Source organism: Micromys minutus (genome assembly GCF_963924665.1).
Source record: "Micromys minutus genome assembly, chromosome: 25".
In the NCBI taxonomy this organism is placed as follows: domain Eukaryota; kingdom Metazoa; phylum Chordata; class Mammalia; order Rodentia; family Muridae; genus Micromys; species Micromys minutus.
The window spans coordinates 1871786-1891086 of record NC_137960.1 but is presented as its reverse complement, the minus strand read 5'-3'; the positions used below and the strand labels follow the sequence as shown (position 1 = coordinate 1891086).

The following is a 19301-nucleotide window of genomic DNA, read 5'->3' as shown; positions in this document are numbered from 1 at the left end:
GGACCAGCAGACACACTAGAGGTTCTTTGCCATGCCTCTCTCATGGAAGTGAAAATCAGTGAAGACAGGAGACCAAGAAGCATTGAAAAGCAAGCTATGCAAGCAAGCCCAGCCTCCCGTCTCTGTCCACTGCTTCCTATTTATACTCCCTGCAAACATCACAGGTCTCCACGGGTCCTGTCTCACCACGTGCCCTGCCTCAGCATGTGAGTCTGTCTTAGTAAAACTCCACACAAGTCTGTATCACCCACAGATTGATGTCACTCTGCCATTCAGCCTGAGTCCACAGAGGCAGCAAGGAGACAACAGCACCCATGTAGATAATGGTGCTTGTCTCTCTATGGAGGGCCAACAAACAGAGTTCCACAAAACAATGTAAGGTGAGGCAATACCTGTGTGTCTTCATCAAATAACCCTTGATCATAAGTTCTTTCACAGGCTTGCTTTAGCAGAACATCCTTCCACTGTGTTTGCTCCAGGAAAACATTCCTTCACATGTTGTCACAACAAAACACCATTGAACACAAGTGACTTTCTAAAGAAACCTGAAGTTTCAACTTCATGTCACCTCAGAAAGGCTGGTGACATCTGGGAAGAGCTATCCATTGTCACCCATGGAGGCTTCCTCTTGGGGCTATGAGGTTCCTGAGGTCCTGTGTCTCTGGTGCCCTTCCACTGGGATACCTTCTCCCTCAGAGCTGTGTGATCCTGGGCTTCTGACTCCTGGGACATTCTCCATCTGAGTAGAAACACTTACATTTTGGTGCAGTGACTGGAACAGGCTCTTCTGGTGCCTGTGCTTCCTAAAGCCGACACGTGAAGGAATGTTTCACCACAGCAGACACAGGTGAGAGGATGTTTTCCTAAAGCAAGCATGTGAAAGGACCCACAACGTTAATTAAGAAGGAATATAAATGTGACCCATCAGACGGTGGAAGAAGCAGATATTGGTACCTGGCCATTTCTTACTGGTCATCATTTGCCTGCAGATCTTTTGTTGAAAACTGCTCGATGTAGCTGTTCCCCCTAAACCCCCGAGACACTCCTTCTCCGCCATTCTCATGACTGTTGTTACCCTGCTGACCTCCATGGCTAGCTGCACCCCTCCTGATGCTTGTTTAATGTCAGGGAAGCCTCCTGGGAGGAACCAGATACTCAGGACTGGAGACTGCTCACTAGCAGATGTCAGAAACCCATCATGACCCCTGTACACCAATGCCACTGCTGATTCCTTTGCTTGTTTCCTTGACAACCAGACAAGCCATGTCTTAGGAACGTTAATACCTATGGAGGATGTCCGTATTGGTCAGGTAGGTTAAAAAACGGAGCATGGGACATACCACAGGACAGATGTACACAACCCTACATTCCTGATGGTAACCATGTTTGGATAAACAGTGGAGAACCTTGGAACAAACTGTGAAGAATGGGGGGGGGGATTCATAAAATTTATGTTCCCTTTGATACCAAATCCTCTTCCCAGAAGACAAGGGGGTCTACTGTGCAGAGACAATGACCCAAGTCCACACAGACAATCTCAGGACCGGGAATGAAGATCCTTGTAAATCAAACACCCATCTGGAGCTACAGAAGCTTCTTCTGTGAATAAACAGGAGTCTGGGTCTAAGCCCAAGGGTGAGAAGACAGATCCTGGGGGAAGAGGCAAAGTCTCCTCTTTACAGATGGAGGTCCTGCACTCAAGCTTGGAAGTGTGAGCCGCCCTCTGAGGAGAACAGAGCTTGGTCTCTGTGGGGTCCTTGTGGGGCTTGTGTAGCCATGGTATACCCGGAAGTGGTTTTTATTCTAGAAGACTCCAGGGTCTGACTCTGAAGAGAAAAAGGAAGAGGAAGGGTGGAGGAGAGGACAGACAGAGTCTGGCCTGCGGGTCTCTCCTGTCGTCTGACAGTTTCTGGATTAGAAAGACAGACACCATGACAAACAGCGCTCTGACCACAGCACAGGATTCAGGCAAAGTCTCAGTCACCAGGCAGTGAGGTCAGGGGCAGGGAAGCTCAGGGCTGGGGATTCCCCATCTCCTCAGTTTCACTTCTGCTCCTAACAGGTGTCAAGCCCTTCTGCCCGGACACTGATGATGCGAAGGCTCCTCTCATACCTATTGGGTGGTGAGATCCCGGGAAACCAATCAGGATCTCCACGGGCACTGACTATAAAGTTCCCCGCAGCCCACGGGACTCAGACGCGGGTGATCACTGATGTGGGCGATGGCGCCGCGCACGCTGCTCCTGCTGCTGGCGGCCGCCCTGGCCCCAACCCAGACCCGCGCGGGTGAGTGCGGGGTCGGGAGGGAAACGGCCTCTGCGGGGAGGGGCGGGGGCGGCACCGGGGAAGCCGCGTCCCCACGTCGCCCACCTGACCCTCCGCCCTTCTCCACCCGCGTCCCGACCCCGCGCCCTGCTCCCCTCTCGGCCCGCGCACCGCCCGGGGTCCCGGGAGGAGGTCGGGGTCTCACCGCGCGACGCCCCCAGGCTCACACTGGATGCGGTATTTCGAAACCGCCGTGTCCCGGCCCGGCCTCGGGGAGCCCCGGTACATGGAAGTCGGCTACGTGGACGACACGGAGTTCGTGCGCTTCGACAGCGACGCGGAGAATCCGAGATACGAGCCGCGCGCGCGGTGGATGGAGCAGGTGGAGCCGGAGTATTGGGAGCGGGAGACTCAGAGAGCCAAGAGCAATGAGCAGTGGTTCCGAGGGAACCTGAAGACCCTGCTCGGCTACTACAACCAGAGCGAGGGCGGTGAGTGACCCCGGGTCGGAGGTCACGACCCCTCCACGTCCCAACACACAGGACAAAGACGTCCGGGGTCCCAAGTCCGAGGTTCAAGAGCAGAACTGACCCGGACCCGTTTTCCTTTCGGTTTACCAAAGTTGATGGGCGGGGCGGGGCGGGTGGGCGGGGCTGACCGCGGGGTCCCACAGGTTCTCACACACTCCAGTGGATGACTGGCTGTGAGTTGGGGTCGGAAGAGCGTTTCCTCCGCGGGTATAATCAGTTCGCCTACGACGGCCTCGATTACATCGCCCTGAACGGAGACCTGAAAACGTGGACGGCGGCGGACACGGCGGCGCTCATCACCCGACGCAAGTGGGAACAGACTGGTGAAGCAGATTATTACAAGGCCTACCTGGAGGGCGCGTGCATGCAGTGGCTCCGCAGATTCCTGGAGCTCGGGAAGGAGACGCTGCTGCGCTCAGGTGCTGGGGCCGCGGGCAGCTCCTCCCTCTGCCCTCGGGCTGGGGCTCAGTCCTGGGGAAGAAGAAACCCTCAGCTGGGGTGATGCCCCTGTCTCAGAGGGAAAGAGTGTCCCTGGGTCTCCTGATCCCTCCTCTCAGTGACTGCACTGACTCCCAGGGCTCAGCCTTCTCCCTGCAGAGTTCAAGTCTGTCTCAGGGGGAAGGAGAGAGTTTCCTGACAGAACAGTGAGGGCTCCCTGCTGTCAGCCATGGCCTCTCCCAGGCTGGCTTCTCTCCCCACAGCTGTGTGTGGACACTGACTCCTGTCCTGCTGAGTGTGTTACACCTCAGGACCGGAAGTCTCCTTTCTCTGATAGGAGACATGGGCTGCACTACATAAGACTGGTTTCTCCAGTTTCTAGAACTTTCCAGAGAATACATTCTTGCAGATCCTTCCCTGTCTTTGGGGATTGCATTTCTTCCATGCCCCATTTCTCTCCGTACAGTGGAGAATGGTCACATGAACCCTTTGGGGTACCGGTGATAATGTAAATTGTGGAATTAAAAAAAATTTTTTTTTAATTTTTTCCTCTTATTTTTTACTTTCCTTTTTATTTACTTTTTTTTTTTTTTTGAATGTCTTATTTTGGGTTTACTCAGTTTTTGTCTGAACTGCATTGATCCAGTTTCTCTGCGCCCTTGTATTAGCATTGGTATCAGTCTCCCATGTGCCAGGGATAACTGCTAACCTGGATAATTAGACAGGTTAAATCAGGGTTCTCATTAAAGGAGAGATTCTTGTGAACTTAGATTGTTTCCTGTCAAAACTAAATATCCAGAAGCCTCCTGCTCTTCCTCTGCCCCCACAAGTCACAGTTCTCCCTACAGTGAATCAGGAATTGGACTTTCTGAGTGACAGGGTCTTCTACAATCCAGGGCTGGAGTGAGAGGGAAGATCCACACACCCTGTGAGCCCACTGTGTTCCAGTGAGTGCTGCACTGGGTTCCAAGCACACACCAGGGATCCTGTGTGACACACCTGTACCTTCTCACCCCAGAGTCAGGATCTGGGAGTCATTTTCTCTGATAGTCAGAATTCACCACATTTCTGCTACACACATCCTGATGTTGATCACTTAGACCAACAGTTAATGCTGGTCAGCAAGATGACCACAGTGTTAGACTCTGTGGTGGCAGCCTTCCAGTAGCACATGGCCCTAATTTGTAATTTTAATGTGAACTCAAACATATATTAAATTATTTATTTTCTATTCCATCTTTCATTTGGGCTCCCTGTCTCATGCTATAGAGCATCACATGAGGACGGCCATGTTGATCCACTGGCTCCTGTGGATTCTCTCTTAGCTTCTGAGTCCCTCAGGAAAATGTGCAGTTCTGTGCTGAGGGACCAACTCTACCTGCAGGTCACTAGTGTGATGACAGTTGAAGTGTGAGACACACAATTCAGTGTCATCACTGATTTAAATATGTCTTGTGTGGACCTCAGTTGATCTTATTAACTGTGTGACTTCTTAAATCTTCCACGCAGATCCCCCAAAGGCCCATGTGACTCATCACCCCAGATCTGAGGGTGAAGTCACCCTGAGGTGCTGGGCCCTGGGCTTCTACCCTGCTGACATCACCCTGACCTGGCAGTTGAATGGCGAGGACCTGACCCAGGACATGGAGCTTGTGGAGACCAGGCCTTCAGGAGATGGAACCTTCCAGAAGTGGGCATCTGTGGTGGTGCCTTCTGGGAAGGAACAGAGATACACATGTCATGTGGAACATGAGGGGCTGCCTCAGCCCCTCACCCTGAGATGGGGTAAGGAGGGCGTGGGTGCAGAGCTGGGGTCAGGGAAAGCTAGAACCTTCTGCAGACCCTGAGGTGCTCAGGGCTGAGAGCTGGGGTCATGACCCTCACCTTCCTTTCCTGCACCTGTCCTTCCCAGAGCCTCCTCCATCCACTGACTCTAACATGGTGATCATTGCTGCTCTGGTTGTCCTTGGAGCTGTGGTCGCCATTGGAGCTGTGGTGGCTGTTGTGATGAGGAGGAGGAGAAACACAGGTAGGAAAGAGAGGGTCTGAGTTTTATCTCAGCCTCCTTTAGAACAGTGCTCTGCTCATTTATGGGAAACACAGCCACACCCACATCGCTACTGTCTCCAAGTGGGTCTGATGTCAGTTCTGGAAACGTCCTTCTGTTAAGATCTTCCTTGAACTCTCACAGCTTTTCTTCTCACAGGGGGGAAAGGAGGAGACTACACTCCAGCCCCAGGTGAGTGTGGGGGTGAGATTGTCCTGAGGCCAACATAGTAAGGTTGGAGGTTTTGGGAATTTGGGAATTCATAAAGACTCCTCCACAGAAATCTTCAGGGGCCTGAGTTTCACCTTGCTAGGAATACATACATATACACAGATACATACACATTCATAGACACATACATATATGTATACATTTGTTTTGTTTTACCCTAGGCAGGGACAGCCCCCAGAGCTCTGACGTGTCTCTCCCAGATTGTAAAGGTGACACTGTGGGACCTGAACGGGGAGGGGCAATGTGGACATGATTGGGTTTCAGGGACTCCCAGAATCCCCTGTGAGTGGTGGGTTGTTGGGATGCTGACTTCACACTGATGGTTTGTGACTCTCTTTCTCTAGCATGAAGACAGCTGCCTGCAGGGGATTGAGTGACAGATGGTGTGTTCAGGTCTCTCCTGTGACATCCAGAGCCCTCAGTTTTCTTAGACAACCTTGTCTGATGTTCCCTGTGAGCCTATGGGCTCAGTGTGAAGAAATATGGAGCCTAGTCTGCCCTGCCCAACAGGACCCTGTCCCTGCACCGCCTGTGTTCCCTTCCTCAGCCAACCTTCCTGGTCCTCCAAACACTGGGGACATCTGTATCCTGTGAGCTCCATGCTGCCCTGAGCTGCAGCTCCTCACTTCACACCCAGAAGAAAACTCTGAATGTGAACGTGATTGTTAACATCTTTGGTTTGAGGGTTGATTGATTGTTAAATTAATGGATTGAGAATAGATTTTTTTTTTGGTGTGTGTGGTGATTTCTGCTTTTTTTCAGTGATGTTGCTCTGCATTGTGGATGGCTCTGTATTACAGGAGAGCAACATCCTGCTCATACGCCTGTAAACATTTAAAACATCTCATATTTAAAGGAATAAAGACACAGGGTCATAAACTGAGGAAAAATCTGCAGCTCAGCGAGGAAACGTTATTTCCTTAACTCTATCTGAGATATCTATTCATAAGCCTGAAGCTACAACTCAACTGCCATCTCTTTGGTAATCCTTTCTCTGGGTCAGTCTTCTGAGCTCGGCTGAGTTTCTCTTGACCTCCTCTAAATCTAAGATGGCTCCTCAGCTCTCTCTCCTAGATTTCTGTTGTACCTGTGTCCTGTCAGATGCTTCTCTGTGGTTCCTGCAAGGGCTGAGAGGAAATCCCATCACTTACCTGGAGCTTCTTCTATAGAGTCTCTCTTTTTTTTTTTTTCAGGTCAAACTCATTTCCCTTTATTAATGTCCAAGTTACTATTACATGTTTTAATACTCAAAGGAAAATTTGTTCAAATAAAACATTTCCAGGCAACTCTTTCAATCAAGTAGCAATAGCAGTTAAGTCCTTGGGAAGCCCATCAAAGGGAGTTTACACTTTGTCAAGGCCCAGTTCCTCTGGAGTGGAGATTCCCAATTCATTTAAAGTTGGTCTAAGTTCCTGGATGATATAGGGGTAGATTTCCTTATGAGGTCCTGCTTTGTTTTTAACAACCTCCAAGATGGGAACAGCACTAGCAAAATCATTTAACCGTCTACATGCCCACAAGGCAGCATCAATGATTTTGGGATCAGGAACCAGATCATAGCCAACAAGTGTATTCATCCCTTTACAAATTCCCAGGGATCAATGTCTGGCTTGTTGAAGTATGTCACCCAGCGAGCATCAAACTCCTCATCTGTCTCGTGTGACCCATGAGAATAGCAGCGAATGGAAGAGACAGCAGCGGCAGGGCTGGGACCCGAGACCGGGTGCTGGAGGCCTCGGGTGGCTGCAGGAAGGGTACAGCGACGGAGGGCAGCAGAGAGCATGACAGCAACAGCAGCGCACTGGTTGGGGCCGAAAAGAAGCCGGTTATAGAGTCTCTTTAAAGCAGAGGAGAGAGAGAGAGAGAGAGAGAGAGAGAGAGAGAGAGAGAGAGAGAGAGAGCTCTGTCCAAGGTTCAATTCTTTATAAAGAAGTCTAGCTCCGACTATACACCCTAGGCAGGCTGAGCCATGACACTGGTATGGGATTTTTCTGTTCAGGGATTGGTGGCTTTTTCACCTCCTTTCCCCTGGCATTGGGCCCATGGATTAGAGTGGGTCATCTTTTCCAGATGTAGCTGGCTTTTGCTGAGGTTCCATTTCTGTGAGGACTGGAGGGGACTGGAGAGGTGTCACCACTGTGGACAGCTCCTGAGGTGTTTCACCAAGGCAGCAGGCAGAAGCACGAAAGAAGTTTCCCACCATGGACAGCTCCTGGGATGTCTGAAGGCTGAGGAGATGTCATGGAGTTGCTATTTTAACGGGAGCCCCATTTTGGAAAGATCCTGTGGGACATTTTACTGAAGTGGTCCATAGGCTGGAGCAGGAAGGAAGGGCCTGCCGCCACTTTGAGGGATTTAGCATTAGAGACCACAGTGAGCCAGGATAAGCCCTTTGTCCCTGAGCTGTGTCTCGTCAGATATTGAGCCACAGTGATGAAAATAGAACTGTATTGGTTACTTTTCTGTTGCTGTGATAAAACACATGTCCAAGAAAACTTATAGAAGGTTCATCTGGGGATTAGGGTCCCAAAGAGTTAAGAGTTCATCAGCATAATGACAGCAGACACCGGGCATGACAGGAGCAACAGCTGAGAGCTCACACCTCCAACCATGTCCCCAGTGACACACTTCCTCCAGCAAGGCCACACAACCTAAGCTTGCCCAAACAGGGCCGACTGGGAACTAAGTATTCAAATGACCAAGAATTCGGGGATCATCTTATTCAAAGGAGCACAGTAACTAATACAGTGAACCCCAAGCTCGCAGTGCAAACATGGGATCTTCCAGGTGTAGTGCCAGGGAAATGTTAGTGATCCCCCAAACCCAGTCAGGAGCTGATCTGATGTGATCTCAGTAGGGTGTTTTTATTTGAGTTAGCTGGGGCCCATTAATGCACCACAGTCACACAGGTCTGTTTTAGCAATGAGGATTCCTAAATATGTATCAGGGAAGGATTTATCGTAAGCAGCAGTTGAGGGGTAGAGTGTGCAAGCATCTTATTTAAAAAGTTGCTACGGCCTTTAACATAATTGACTGGTGCAGGGTGTCATATCATAAACATAATTTCTGTTTCCCTCTGCACTGGAGGTCATTAGGCAGGGGTGGGCTTGTAACCTTGGGGCACATGTTTGTCATGGGTGTAACTTGGAGATGCAGGTCCTGTTGTGGGTTAGCCTAGAGACTGGAGCTATTCTCAGGATTTGTTAGGAGAAAACCTGGGAACTAATACTTGGAACCTGTTAGTTGGCCTGAAATCAGTTCTCTGGAATGGAGTCTGAATTTAAAAGATTTGGCCTCTCACAGGCAGCAGCTGGCTGACACTGCCATAGGTGGGACCTGGGCAGAAGGCTTGGTTCTCCAGAGTCACCCAAGGCAATTCAGGCACCATTCTGACTAGTAAATCCTTTTTCAAATGTCATGGTCGGCACCCCTTGTCTGTTCCAAGTCCAGGAATGAAGGAACTTTCCAAAGAAAACATTCAAACCCAATTGTCTCCAGGGTGGCCATCAAGATGGCTCAGAGTGTAAACGTTTTTGCCAACAATTTCAATTCCCTGAGTTTGATTCACGGAAGCCACATGGTGAATGGAGAGACCTGACTCCCGTAAGTTCTCCTCTGAGCCTCACACGGGCATCACACACATCAGTGCACATAATTATTAAATCAGTGCAATAAAAATAAAAAGGAACCATGATGGTTCCATGTTGAAGGACACAGAAACACATACATGTAAGTTGTGTCCAATTTGCCTCCAGACTTTCCAGAGAGTGAAATTTCCTGTGTCAAAAACCCACATTGTGATGAGAAGCTTCCGGAAGGATTGAAGAGCAACCTGTGAGAGGATAATCACAAAATTTTAAATTATTTTACATGTTAAGTATTTGAACTATTTCTGTATGTGTACAGTGTGTGAAGGAGGGCACTCCCCAGATGTGTGGTGTGTGTTGGGGCAGAGGGAGTCAGAAACACTTTGGCCATGCAGCCAGCTGATCAGAGGACGAAATCTGGCCTGAAATGGAAAATTCTGGGTTTTTTTTTTTTTTTTTTTTTTTTTTTTGAGACTCAGTTGAGTCGTGTGATATTTTCATGGAAACTGTCTTATGAGGGGATGTTTTTCCTCTATGAGGACTTTGTGTTCGTTCACTTATGCTGTTTGTGTTGTTATGTCTTGTAGCTCAGGTTGACCTTGAATTCTTTTTTTAAAGATTTATTTATTACATACATTGTTCTGACTGCATATGTTGTTGCCGCCAGTAGAGGGCGCAAGATCTCATTATAGATGGTTTTGTGCCACCACATGATCTCTGAGAATTCAACTCAGGACCTAAGGAAGAGCAGTTAGTGCTCTCCTCCTCTGAGTCATCTCTCCAGTCCCGACCTTGAGTTCTTATCCTCCTGCCTCACCTCAGCATGCCAAGTGCCGGGATCACATTGTTGGTGTGTGTGTGTTTGTGTGTGTGTGTGTGTGTGTGTGTGTGTCTATGTCACAGTGACTGGAGAGTGTGGTGTGGTTAACAAACTGGGAAGAAGCCTGAGGTGTAATCTCAATCACAAGTTGTATTTCAGCCCGAAGATCAGAAGGACCCATGAAAACCGCAGAACAGAGGATCTAAGGCTGAAGGGAAAATCCCTGGCTGCTTAGGTATGAAGAGTGCAGAGGAGAAACTCCCTGCCTTCCCCAGCATTCAAAGCTCACAGCCCCTTAGGTGATCCTGATCCTGACCGGCTCCTACTCCTGTGTCCTGCTTCCCCCTGGCGGCCTTCAGCGGTATCGCGGCTCTCAGGGGTCGTGAGGACAGACTGGGCTGTGTCCAATGTCTCTCCAGACTGCAGACTGCAGAGTCCAGGAACTGCTGGCCGGCTTAACGTGTCCTGAAGCTGTCTGGGTCACACTGAAGTAGGGCCACACTAAGGAAGCGGGAATCCCCTGCACAGCCCCCACATCGGAGCGTTAGCTTCTTTTACTGTAGTTGTTGCTGTTAGATCCAGAGTTACCTGGTGGCTCCACTAGCTCATGCCAGAACTGGAGCCTGAGAGGCTGGAGCGTCCTCCAGGCCGTCCCCGCCCACTCCCCTCCCCCATACTGTGGCTCTCTGAAGCCTGCAAGCACAAACCAAAAGGAAAGCAGAACTGAAACAGAAAAGCTAGATTGAGGAGACACAGACAACCTCCCATTAAGTTACGAACCTCATTGAGATTTTACAATGGATACTTTCCAATGTGTATCCTCTGGGGTTGAATTTTTTGGCTTAATTTATAATGCAAATGGTGAACAGAATATCCTATCTGTAATGTTTCTTCAGAAGCAATCTGCAAACCTCAACAAGGCAAATTTCTTTTAGTTTTTCAACAAATATTTTTCCTAAAGTATCTGCATCTGAATCAGCCACCAACATATCATCCGTGTAGTGGTAAATAACAAATTGAAGAAACTGCCTACAAAGTATTTCTAGTAGTTGTTGCATTAAATACTGACACGGTGTTGGAGTGTTTGACATTCCCCGTGAAGAATTTTCCACTGGTACCATTTTACAGGTTGAGCATTATTATATGTATGTAGTATGAAGACAAGCTTTCCTTAGTTGAGGCTTTTCTGCTTGTTTCTTATAACTTAGCTGACCTGAGGCAAACAGCTCATACTTTTTGCTATAAGGTCTCAAGTTGGTCCCATTTTTTTTTCTGTTGGCAAGAAATTGTCTTGGATATCTCTCTTGGACCTACACTCATTGGTCCAGTGGCAGCCCTTCTCACAGTGCCTGCTCACCCCTGGAAGCCTAGGCCTTCTTTCTGGTTTATATTCAGAAAATCCATTGCACTTAGAGATGCCTTCGTCACAATTTTGTTTCAGATGAGCACACTTCCCACAGTTAAAGCTGGGGACATTTTGAGATCTGAGAACTTTACCATCTTTTTCACAGTTTTTTTTTTAGTATGTCTTCCACAGTTAAAGCACCACAGATTTTGAAATCTAAACTCTTTAGATATGAACTGCTCAATTATTGTGGCATTACAGATGCTAAAGCCAATACTGGTCTTCTCTGTGGTCCACGGTTCCATAGTGCTGTCCTCAACTTTAATGGCCTGACAACATTCTACATTCCACATTGGCATTTTCAAATGCCAGGGTCTCAATTAGCACTTGTTTTGCATCAGAGTCTGACAAATCCTTGTTCACAGCTGAAATTAATCTTTGCAAAACAACAAAAACTAAATTCAACAAAGACTTCTCCTGAGACTTGCTTAAGTTCTCTAAGTGATGTGGGCTTCTTTTGAGGTTCCTAAACTTTGTTCCTACCTCTTAAAGCTGCTAAACAACCTTGTTCTAAGAGTGTATCTTCAGATCAAACCTGATCTTGTAGAGCAGCATGTAGCACCTATCAACCGACCTGTGCTGTGTTCCTTCCCCTCCCTCTGTGCTGTTCCAAATCCCTGGCTTCTTCTGTCATGGCAAGCTTTGCAATTGAGGACCAGCCTGGAGATCAGCTGTTACCAACCCTCCTCATTCCTGGGAAACAATTCTATTATGAGGAGTCTAATTTTTTACTTTGTTTCACATAGGGCGAGTGCATCCCATAAGACACCATTGCCTCTTCCAAATGCCTTACATCCATCATTTCTATAGCACCCCATCCTATGCTGTCAGAACCCTGTGGATCCTCTCCATTAGTGGGCATAAGCTGTGCCACTACTTGGAATGCTGTTGGTGATTCTGTGACCCAGGACAGCCTGTCTTCAAAAGGTGCTGTGGGTTTATCTCTGTCTCCTGAACATGGCTGTCTCATCCGACCTTCCTCCTGTGTTTCACATTGATGTGACTGCCCTCTGACCCAGTTCCTTCCCCTCTTTCTACCCAGGGAAACTCCCTCTGTCTGGTTCAGTCACTGGGAATGAACCTATTTTGTTCTCCATTTTCTTGTATTTGATATTTGTCAAACTTGTCTACCTCTACTCTAATTTTTCTACCTGCACAACCAACTCTTGTACTTTTTCAGAAAGAAGAACAAGGAACTCACTTCTTTTCCTTTTTCCTCCATGTTTTGATTCACAAGCTTCTCCATTTCTTCCGTATTTTTTTCCTGTTGCTCAGTCAAGTCCTTCATTGTTTTTATAAACAAAGTATCTGATATGAGGGGGAAAGGGAAACTCTTGCCAAAATCCTTATGGGGCATGGCCAAAGAGAAGCCTCTACAAACTAGTGTTTGGCTTTTTGAAACAAAGTATCCGGCCCTCCTCTGCCTGCCTTATTTTGCTCTAAGGTACTTGAATTGAAACTTCCCATTCTGCTTTGCCAGATTCTGGGCAGCACTTATAAAATTTGTGTTTTATTTCCAAACAGTACTTAGTTCTGGTGTCCCTATGCTGTGAGCTGCAGCCCATCCAAGCTTCAGCGAGGGTCTCCTTCCTGCCCCAGCAGACCATGAGATGACCCGCCCCCCGGACCTGTCTAAACTGGTGTCAAAATGGTGGGGCCATAACATCTCAGCCTGCAGCCATCATGAGAACTGTCCATGGTTAGACATCACCTTTCCCACCTGAGCCTAGCCATGTAATGAGGATCTATTCACCATGGGGCGCCTTTCCTGCCTCAGCCTTGATGAAAAGCCACCTCAGGACCTGTCCCAGAGGAGCTGTCCACAGTGGCAGCCCATTCTCTCCAACCTGCTTAGCAGCTCCACAGAGATGGCACTGTAATGTTATATTTTTCTCAGCATTACTTTTAAATCAGGTTCTTAATGCTTTAACCACCCTTCTGGGCCACAACCCACCAGGGGTAGTGGAAAAGAAAGTTTATGAGGCTACTGGGGAAGTGGACCTGTACAGAAATTGTTCTTTGGAGCAAATCCTATTGTTTGAAGTGGTCAGCTGCAGCAGCTCGATCCACTCCCAGTGCCTTCATGGATACACCAGCACTCCAGGTCATTGGTGTTGGGACAGCAGCAACTGTGGCACAAACTTGCAGTAACAGCCCAGCCTCTGCCCAATTGGCATGAGTCAGCAGGAGGGATTGGGACCAGCAGACACTGAAGTTCTTTGCCATGCCTCTCTCAATGATCAGTGAAAATGCAAGACCAAGAAGCATCCCAAATGAACTATGCAACAAGCCAAGCCTCCTGTCAGTGTCATTGGGTCCTGTTCACACTCCCTCTAAACATCACAAGTCTTACCTGTGTCTTTCTTCAGCATGTGTGAGTCAGTCTTAGAATAGCTCCATGTAATTCTGTATCATTCCCAGATTGATGCCAACCTGCCAATCAGCCTGAGTCCACTGAGGCAGCAAAGATCTGCCAGCTCACCACAAGAAGTTTCCTGGTGCGTGTCTCTCTATAGAACCCCAACAAATGGAGCTTCACAGAAATGTAAGTTGAACCAACACCTGTGTAAAGATCCTTCATCACGTGATCTTTAACGTGCTCGCTTTAGCAGAACATCCTTTCAACTGTGTCTGCTGCAGGCAAACGTTCCTACACATGTTTGCCACAACAAAACACACTGCAACAAAAGTGACTTTCTAAAGAAACCAAAAGTTTCAACTTCATGTCACCTCAGAAAGTCAGGTGCCAGCTGGGAAGAACTTCCCACCCTCACCCATGGAGGCTTCCCCTCAGGGCCATGTGGTTCCTGAGGTCCTGTGTCTCAGGTGCCCTTCCACTGGAATACCTTCTCCCTCAGAGCTGTGTGATCCTGGGCTTGAATCTAGGATACCCTACTATGTGAGCAGAAACACATTCTGGTGCAGTGACTCTTTTAGGCTCTCTGCTGCATGTGCTCCCCTAGTCCTGAGGTCTGAGCCCAACTATGAACCTCTCCCTCATCTCCAGTCGGCCAGCAGGAGTCACCTTCTGTCTCACTGATTGCTTACAATTTCATCCATTAGTGACAGTTAGGAAAGCTTTCTCTTCATGAAGTGCAAGTCTCTGCTTTCTCTGGGGAGTTAGTTATGTCAAATGAGGGTTTGCTGGGGCACACAGGTGAGAGGATGTGTTCCTAAAGCAGACACCTGAAGGATGTTTCACTGAAGCAGACACAAGGGTGAAAGGATGTTTGGGTAAAGCAGGCATGTGAAAGGACCGTGATGTTAATTAAGAAGGAATATAAATGAGACCCAACAGATGGTGGAAGACACAGGCATTGTCACTTGGCCGTTCCTTATTTGTCATTGTTTGTCATGACTTCATAGAAAGAAATGCTGGTGTCTGGAGGCTTCTTGTTCCTTCTGTGGATTTGGGCTAATAGTCAGAGAGATGTAGAACTTTCTGGATATGTCACCTGATACAGATTCACATGGAGTTTTGATGATACAGACTCACCAAGTGTTTGCTGAGCTATGGGAGGACACGGGATTCTTGGAGGAAGTGTAACAGGACGCTGTGACACTGATGGCGGTCTTGCATAATGAGCTTTGCAACACTTTGGTTATCTCCAGTCTCTGTCTTCCCTGATCTTTCTTCTCATTGAGAGAGTCACAGCGAGAGCTTCTCTTGGTGTTTCCACTGGTCCTGGTCACCCTGTTGACTCATGCTGACTCGTCAGATTCTGACTGTTTCTGCTGGGTCATGCTGACTCAGCAGATTCTGACTGTTTCTGCTGGGTCATGCCACTGCTGCTGGTTCCTGTTTGCTGTCCTGAAAACACTGAACTGGACTGTGGGTGTCCTGGAAACTGAACATTGGAGTCTCCCAAGGAAGTATTTCTGACACCAATTCTTGAAAGGTGTTTGTGAGTGGGTTGAGCAGCCACTACTCATTTGTGTGAACTGAACATAGATTGGATTTGCAACCAAGAATTATTTTAAACAGGGCTGTTTCCCCTGTGTCCTAATAAATTGTCTTCTCGACTACCTTGATGGGTGATTGTCTAGCAGTTAAAGCATTTAGGAACCCTTATTAAAAGTGGTTTTTGAAAGTTTAAAGCCTAAGTCTTCTGGTCAGTGTAAATGCTTCCTGACTCTGAGGAAGTGACTGTTGAGTGTCCAGCCCCCCTCTGGTTCTCTCTGAGGTGGAGGAATCTTCAGCCACAGTCTTTAAGGCCACATCTGCCCCTTATCACCTGACCCCATTCTCCTGCCATTGCAACTGCTATTCTGCTCTTATGTCTCCTGGGCCTGAAAGAGTTAAAGTTTCAAGTTAGCCCCCACAAACCCTGCCTTGAGAACAAATATGTCTCAAGGCTGAGAACAAAAACCGCAGACCACCTGGTCTTGGTAAGATCTGACTCTGCAGTCCTAAGAAAAACTAGTATGTAGGTCAGTGTGCCCCAAAACAGAGTGATCTAGAGTTGAATCATATCCAAAATTAGACAGAGAGTGCCAATTTGAATGAACCAATGAAATTATTATGTGCTTGTTGCTAACTGCTTATGTAATTTTCCCTATAAATATGTTCCCCTAATTGAGTTCAGGGTCTATGCCTCTGTCTCCTGAGTGAGATATGTATCGACCCGGAGCTCCATCATTAAACTACCTCGAGCTTTTGTAGCAAAAAGTCTCTCGAATTTCATTGGGTAACCCCATGTCCTGAGACTTGAGTGGGGGTCCCCGAAAGGGGGTCCTATGGCCGTGGCGCTCCTAACGGCCCTTTGCCCACCTTCCCTTCAGAGCTGAGATCCCACAGCTCCTCTGGGCCCTTGTGGTTTTTTTCCCTAGGCCCTAGTGGAACTGTGACCCTTCCTGCCCTCTCCGACCACTCTCACTTTGGAGCTGACTGTAACTTGCAACTGTAACCTTAAATATCTCTAGGCCCTCACTGCATTTGACACTCCATTCTCACCCCTTTCCTCTGGACAAGATCCTCTATGAGAGCTCGGTTCTTGTTCTACTTCTGGCTTCTACACAAGTCCTGGTACCAGGCACTGAGATTCCTAAGCTAAGCCCGGCTACACTGCTGGCTGCTGAGTTGTGTGATGACCCACTGAATGGCTTGGTCCTCGTTTTGTTGTCCCTGACTCTGGGGGCACCCATGGCTGCCATGACATCCTGCTTCCCCTTTGTCCCCCTGGGGAGCAGAATCTTTCTAACCCTCACATTCCTTTGTGATGGATGTTTCTTAGAAACATACACCCGGTACATCTGAAACCAAACCCGAGGAGCCATAAATTTCTTCACCTGTAAATCAAAATTGGCCTCAATTTACCTGAATTAAATAATATGAACAACCACCCAATGGCACCCTTGATCCTGATATTATTCAGCATCTTTACAAATACTAGGAGAAATTACAGAAATGGAGATTTCCCTATTCCCAATTTCTCCTTCCTACAAACTGTTTGTCTCTCCCCTACCATCACACAATGTAAACATCCTGGTTTCTAAGTTACCATCCATGGCTCTGTAAGTTTGTTGCAGTTTGGGATCCAGAAGTATCTTCCTCTGACCATAAGAATGCTCTATTTTGCAGGCCTCTGGACACATTCTGAAGAAGCATCTGAGGTGGCTGAAAGCTCTTCCCCGAGTTACTCCCTTTCACACAGTCATGTGTAATGACAGCAGAGCCATAGTGAGCACCCTGGCTGCCATTGGGACTGAGCAAACCAGACTGACGTACAGTTGGTGCAGGGGACTGGGTGCCTCCAGAGAGGATTCTCTATGCAAACCCTTGTAACAAGTGTCTCAGATCAAGTTTGCTGCCAGTAATAGAGTCCCAGTGATGACTTTTGACAGTGAAGTTGAACTGATGAAAGTCGACAGATCACCCAAAGGCAAAGGTGGTTTTGGGGATTGACACTGAGACTCCAAAGCCATTTGTCACCTCAGTGTTCAGTTTGGTGTCACACTCAACACCAGCAGGCTGCTCTTGGAACAGGCAGAAGAGCTAAATATTGACGTCATTTCTGTCAGCGTCCATGTGGGCAGTGGATGTGCTGACCCTGCGACCTTCCTGCAGACAGTGTCGGATGCCAGCTGTGCCTCTGACATGGGAACAGAAGCTGGTTTCAGCAGGTCTCTGCTTGATATTGGTGGCGGCTCTCCTGGACCTGAAGATACAAAGCTTACATTTGACGAGATCACCAGAGTGATCACCCAGCTCTGGACAAGTTCTTCCCACCAGACTCTGGAGTGAGGATCAGAGCTGAGCCAGGGGGATACCATGTCACATCAGCTGTCACACTTGTGGTGAACATCATTGCCAAAAACAAAGAACAAAGAAACTAACAAAAATTATAGAAGGAGCGGCCCGGCTCTGATGAAGATGAGGGAAACGAGCAAACCTTCGTGTGAATGACGGAGCGTGTGGACCGTTTAACTGCATTCTCTATTATCCTGCACATGTGGAGTCAAACATATTATTTATTTTCCATTCCATCTTCCATTTGGGCTCCCTGTCTCATGCTATAGAGCATCACATGAGGACGGCCATGTTGATCCACTGGCTCCTGTGGATTCTCTCTTAGTTTCTGAGTCTCTCAGGAAAATGTGCAGTTCTGTGCTGAGGGGACCAGCTCTACCTGCAAGTCACTAGTGCGATGACAGTTGAAGTGTGAGACACACAATTCAGTGTCATCATTGATTTAACTGTGTCTTATGTAGATCTCAGTTGATCTTATTAACGATGTGAATTCTTGAATCTTCCACACAGATCCCACAAAGGCCCATGTGACCCATCACCCCAGATCTGAGGGTGAAGTCACCCTGAGGTGCTGGGCCCTGGGTTTGATGTCAGTTCTTGAAACTTGCTTGTGTCAAGATCTTCCTTGAACTCTCACAGCTTTTCTTCTCACCGGTGGAAGAGGAGACTACACCCCAGCTCTAGTTAGTGTGGGGGTGAGGTTGTCCTGAGGCCATTGGAGTGAAGCTGGAGATGTTGGGAGCTCTGGGAACCCACAAAGGCTCCTCCAGAGAAATCTCAGGGGCCTGGGTTGCACTGTGATATGAATACATAAATATACATATATACGTCATATACATATACACATACATATACATATACATATATACATACATATACACATACATAAACACATACACATTATTTTGTTTTAACCTAGGCAGGGACAGGCCCCAGAGCTCTGACCTGTCTCTTCCAGATTGTAAAGGTGACACTGTGGGACCGAATAGGGAGGGGCAATGTGGACATGATTGGGTTTCAGGAACTCCCAGAATCCCCTGTGAGTGGTGGGTTGTTGGGATGCTGACTTCACACTGATGGTTCGTGACTCTTTTTCTCTAGCATAAAGACAGCTGCCTGCAGGGGACTGAGTGACAGACGGTGTGTTTAGGTCTCTCCTGTGACATCCAGAGCCCTCAGTTTTCTTAGACAACCTTGTCTGATGTTCCCTGTGAGCCTATGGGCTCAGTGTGAAGAAATATGGAGCCTAGACTGCCCTGCCCAACAGGACCCTGTCCCTGCACTGCCTGTGTTCCCTTCCTCAGCCAACCTTCCTGGTCCAGCAAAACACTGGGGACATCTGTATCCTTTGAGCTCCATGCTACCCTGAGCTGCAGCTCGTCACTTCACACCCAGAACAAAACTCTGAATGTGAACGTGATTGTTAACATCTTTGGCTTGAGGGTTGATTGATTGTTAAATTAATGGATAGAGAATAGATTTTTTTTGGTGTGTGTGGAGATTTCTGCTTTTTTTTTCAGTGTTGCTTTGCATTGTGGATGGCTCTGTATTACAGGAGAGCAAAGTCCTGCTCATAGGCCTGTACCATTTAAATCATCTCATATTTAAAATAATAAAGACACAGGAGGCATCAACTAATGAAAAATCCTGCAGCTCAGCGAGGAAATGTTAATGATCCTACAAACCAGAAAGAAGCTGGTCTGATGTAGTCACTGTAGAGCCTTTCTA

At 47.9% G+C, this 19301-nt stretch overlaps 1 protein-coding gene and 2 pseudogenes across 4 annotated transcripts; 2 read left to right on the top strand and 1 right to left on the bottom strand.

Moving 5' to 3' along the window:
- Positions 1 to 2213: 2213 nt before the first annotated feature.
- On the top strand, positions 2214 to 18942 carry LOC308437025 (H-2 class I histocompatibility antigen, L-D alpha chain-like; the record flags this gene model as incomplete). 2 transcript variants are annotated; one of them, XM_080938069.1, is made up of 8 exons in its annotated part: positions 2223 to 2290; positions 2431 to 2756; positions 2939 to 3214; positions 4743 to 5018; positions 5146 to 5262; positions 5440 to 5472; positions 5673 to 5720; positions 5856 to 5923. In XM_080938069.1, the coding sequence occupies 8 exons, from the start codon at positions 2223 to 2225 to the stop codon at positions 5858 to 5860; spliced, it is 1149 nt and encodes a 382-aa protein (XP_080794195.1). The 2 variants fall into 2 exon arrangements, with proteins under 2 accessions (XP_080794196.1, XP_080794195.1); XM_080938070.1 differs by lacking the exons at positions 5146 to 5262; positions 5673 to 5720; positions 5856 to 5923 and adding an exon at positions 18878 to 18942 and having other exon boundaries at positions 2214 to 2286; positions 2487 to 2756.
- Positions 6739 to 7294, bottom strand: LOC308437054 (cytochrome c oxidase subunit 5A, mitochondrial-like; annotated as a pseudogene). The gene has a single exon. The product of its transcript is annotated as a cytochrome c oxidase subunit 5A, mitochondrial-like (transcript).
- LOC308436681 (ornithine decarboxylase-like) lies at positions 13851 to 17898 on the top strand (annotated as a pseudogene). The gene is made up of 2 exons: positions 13851 to 13868; positions 16905 to 17898. The product of its transcript is annotated as an ornithine decarboxylase-like (transcript).
- Positions 18943 to 19301: the final 359 nt, after the last annotated feature.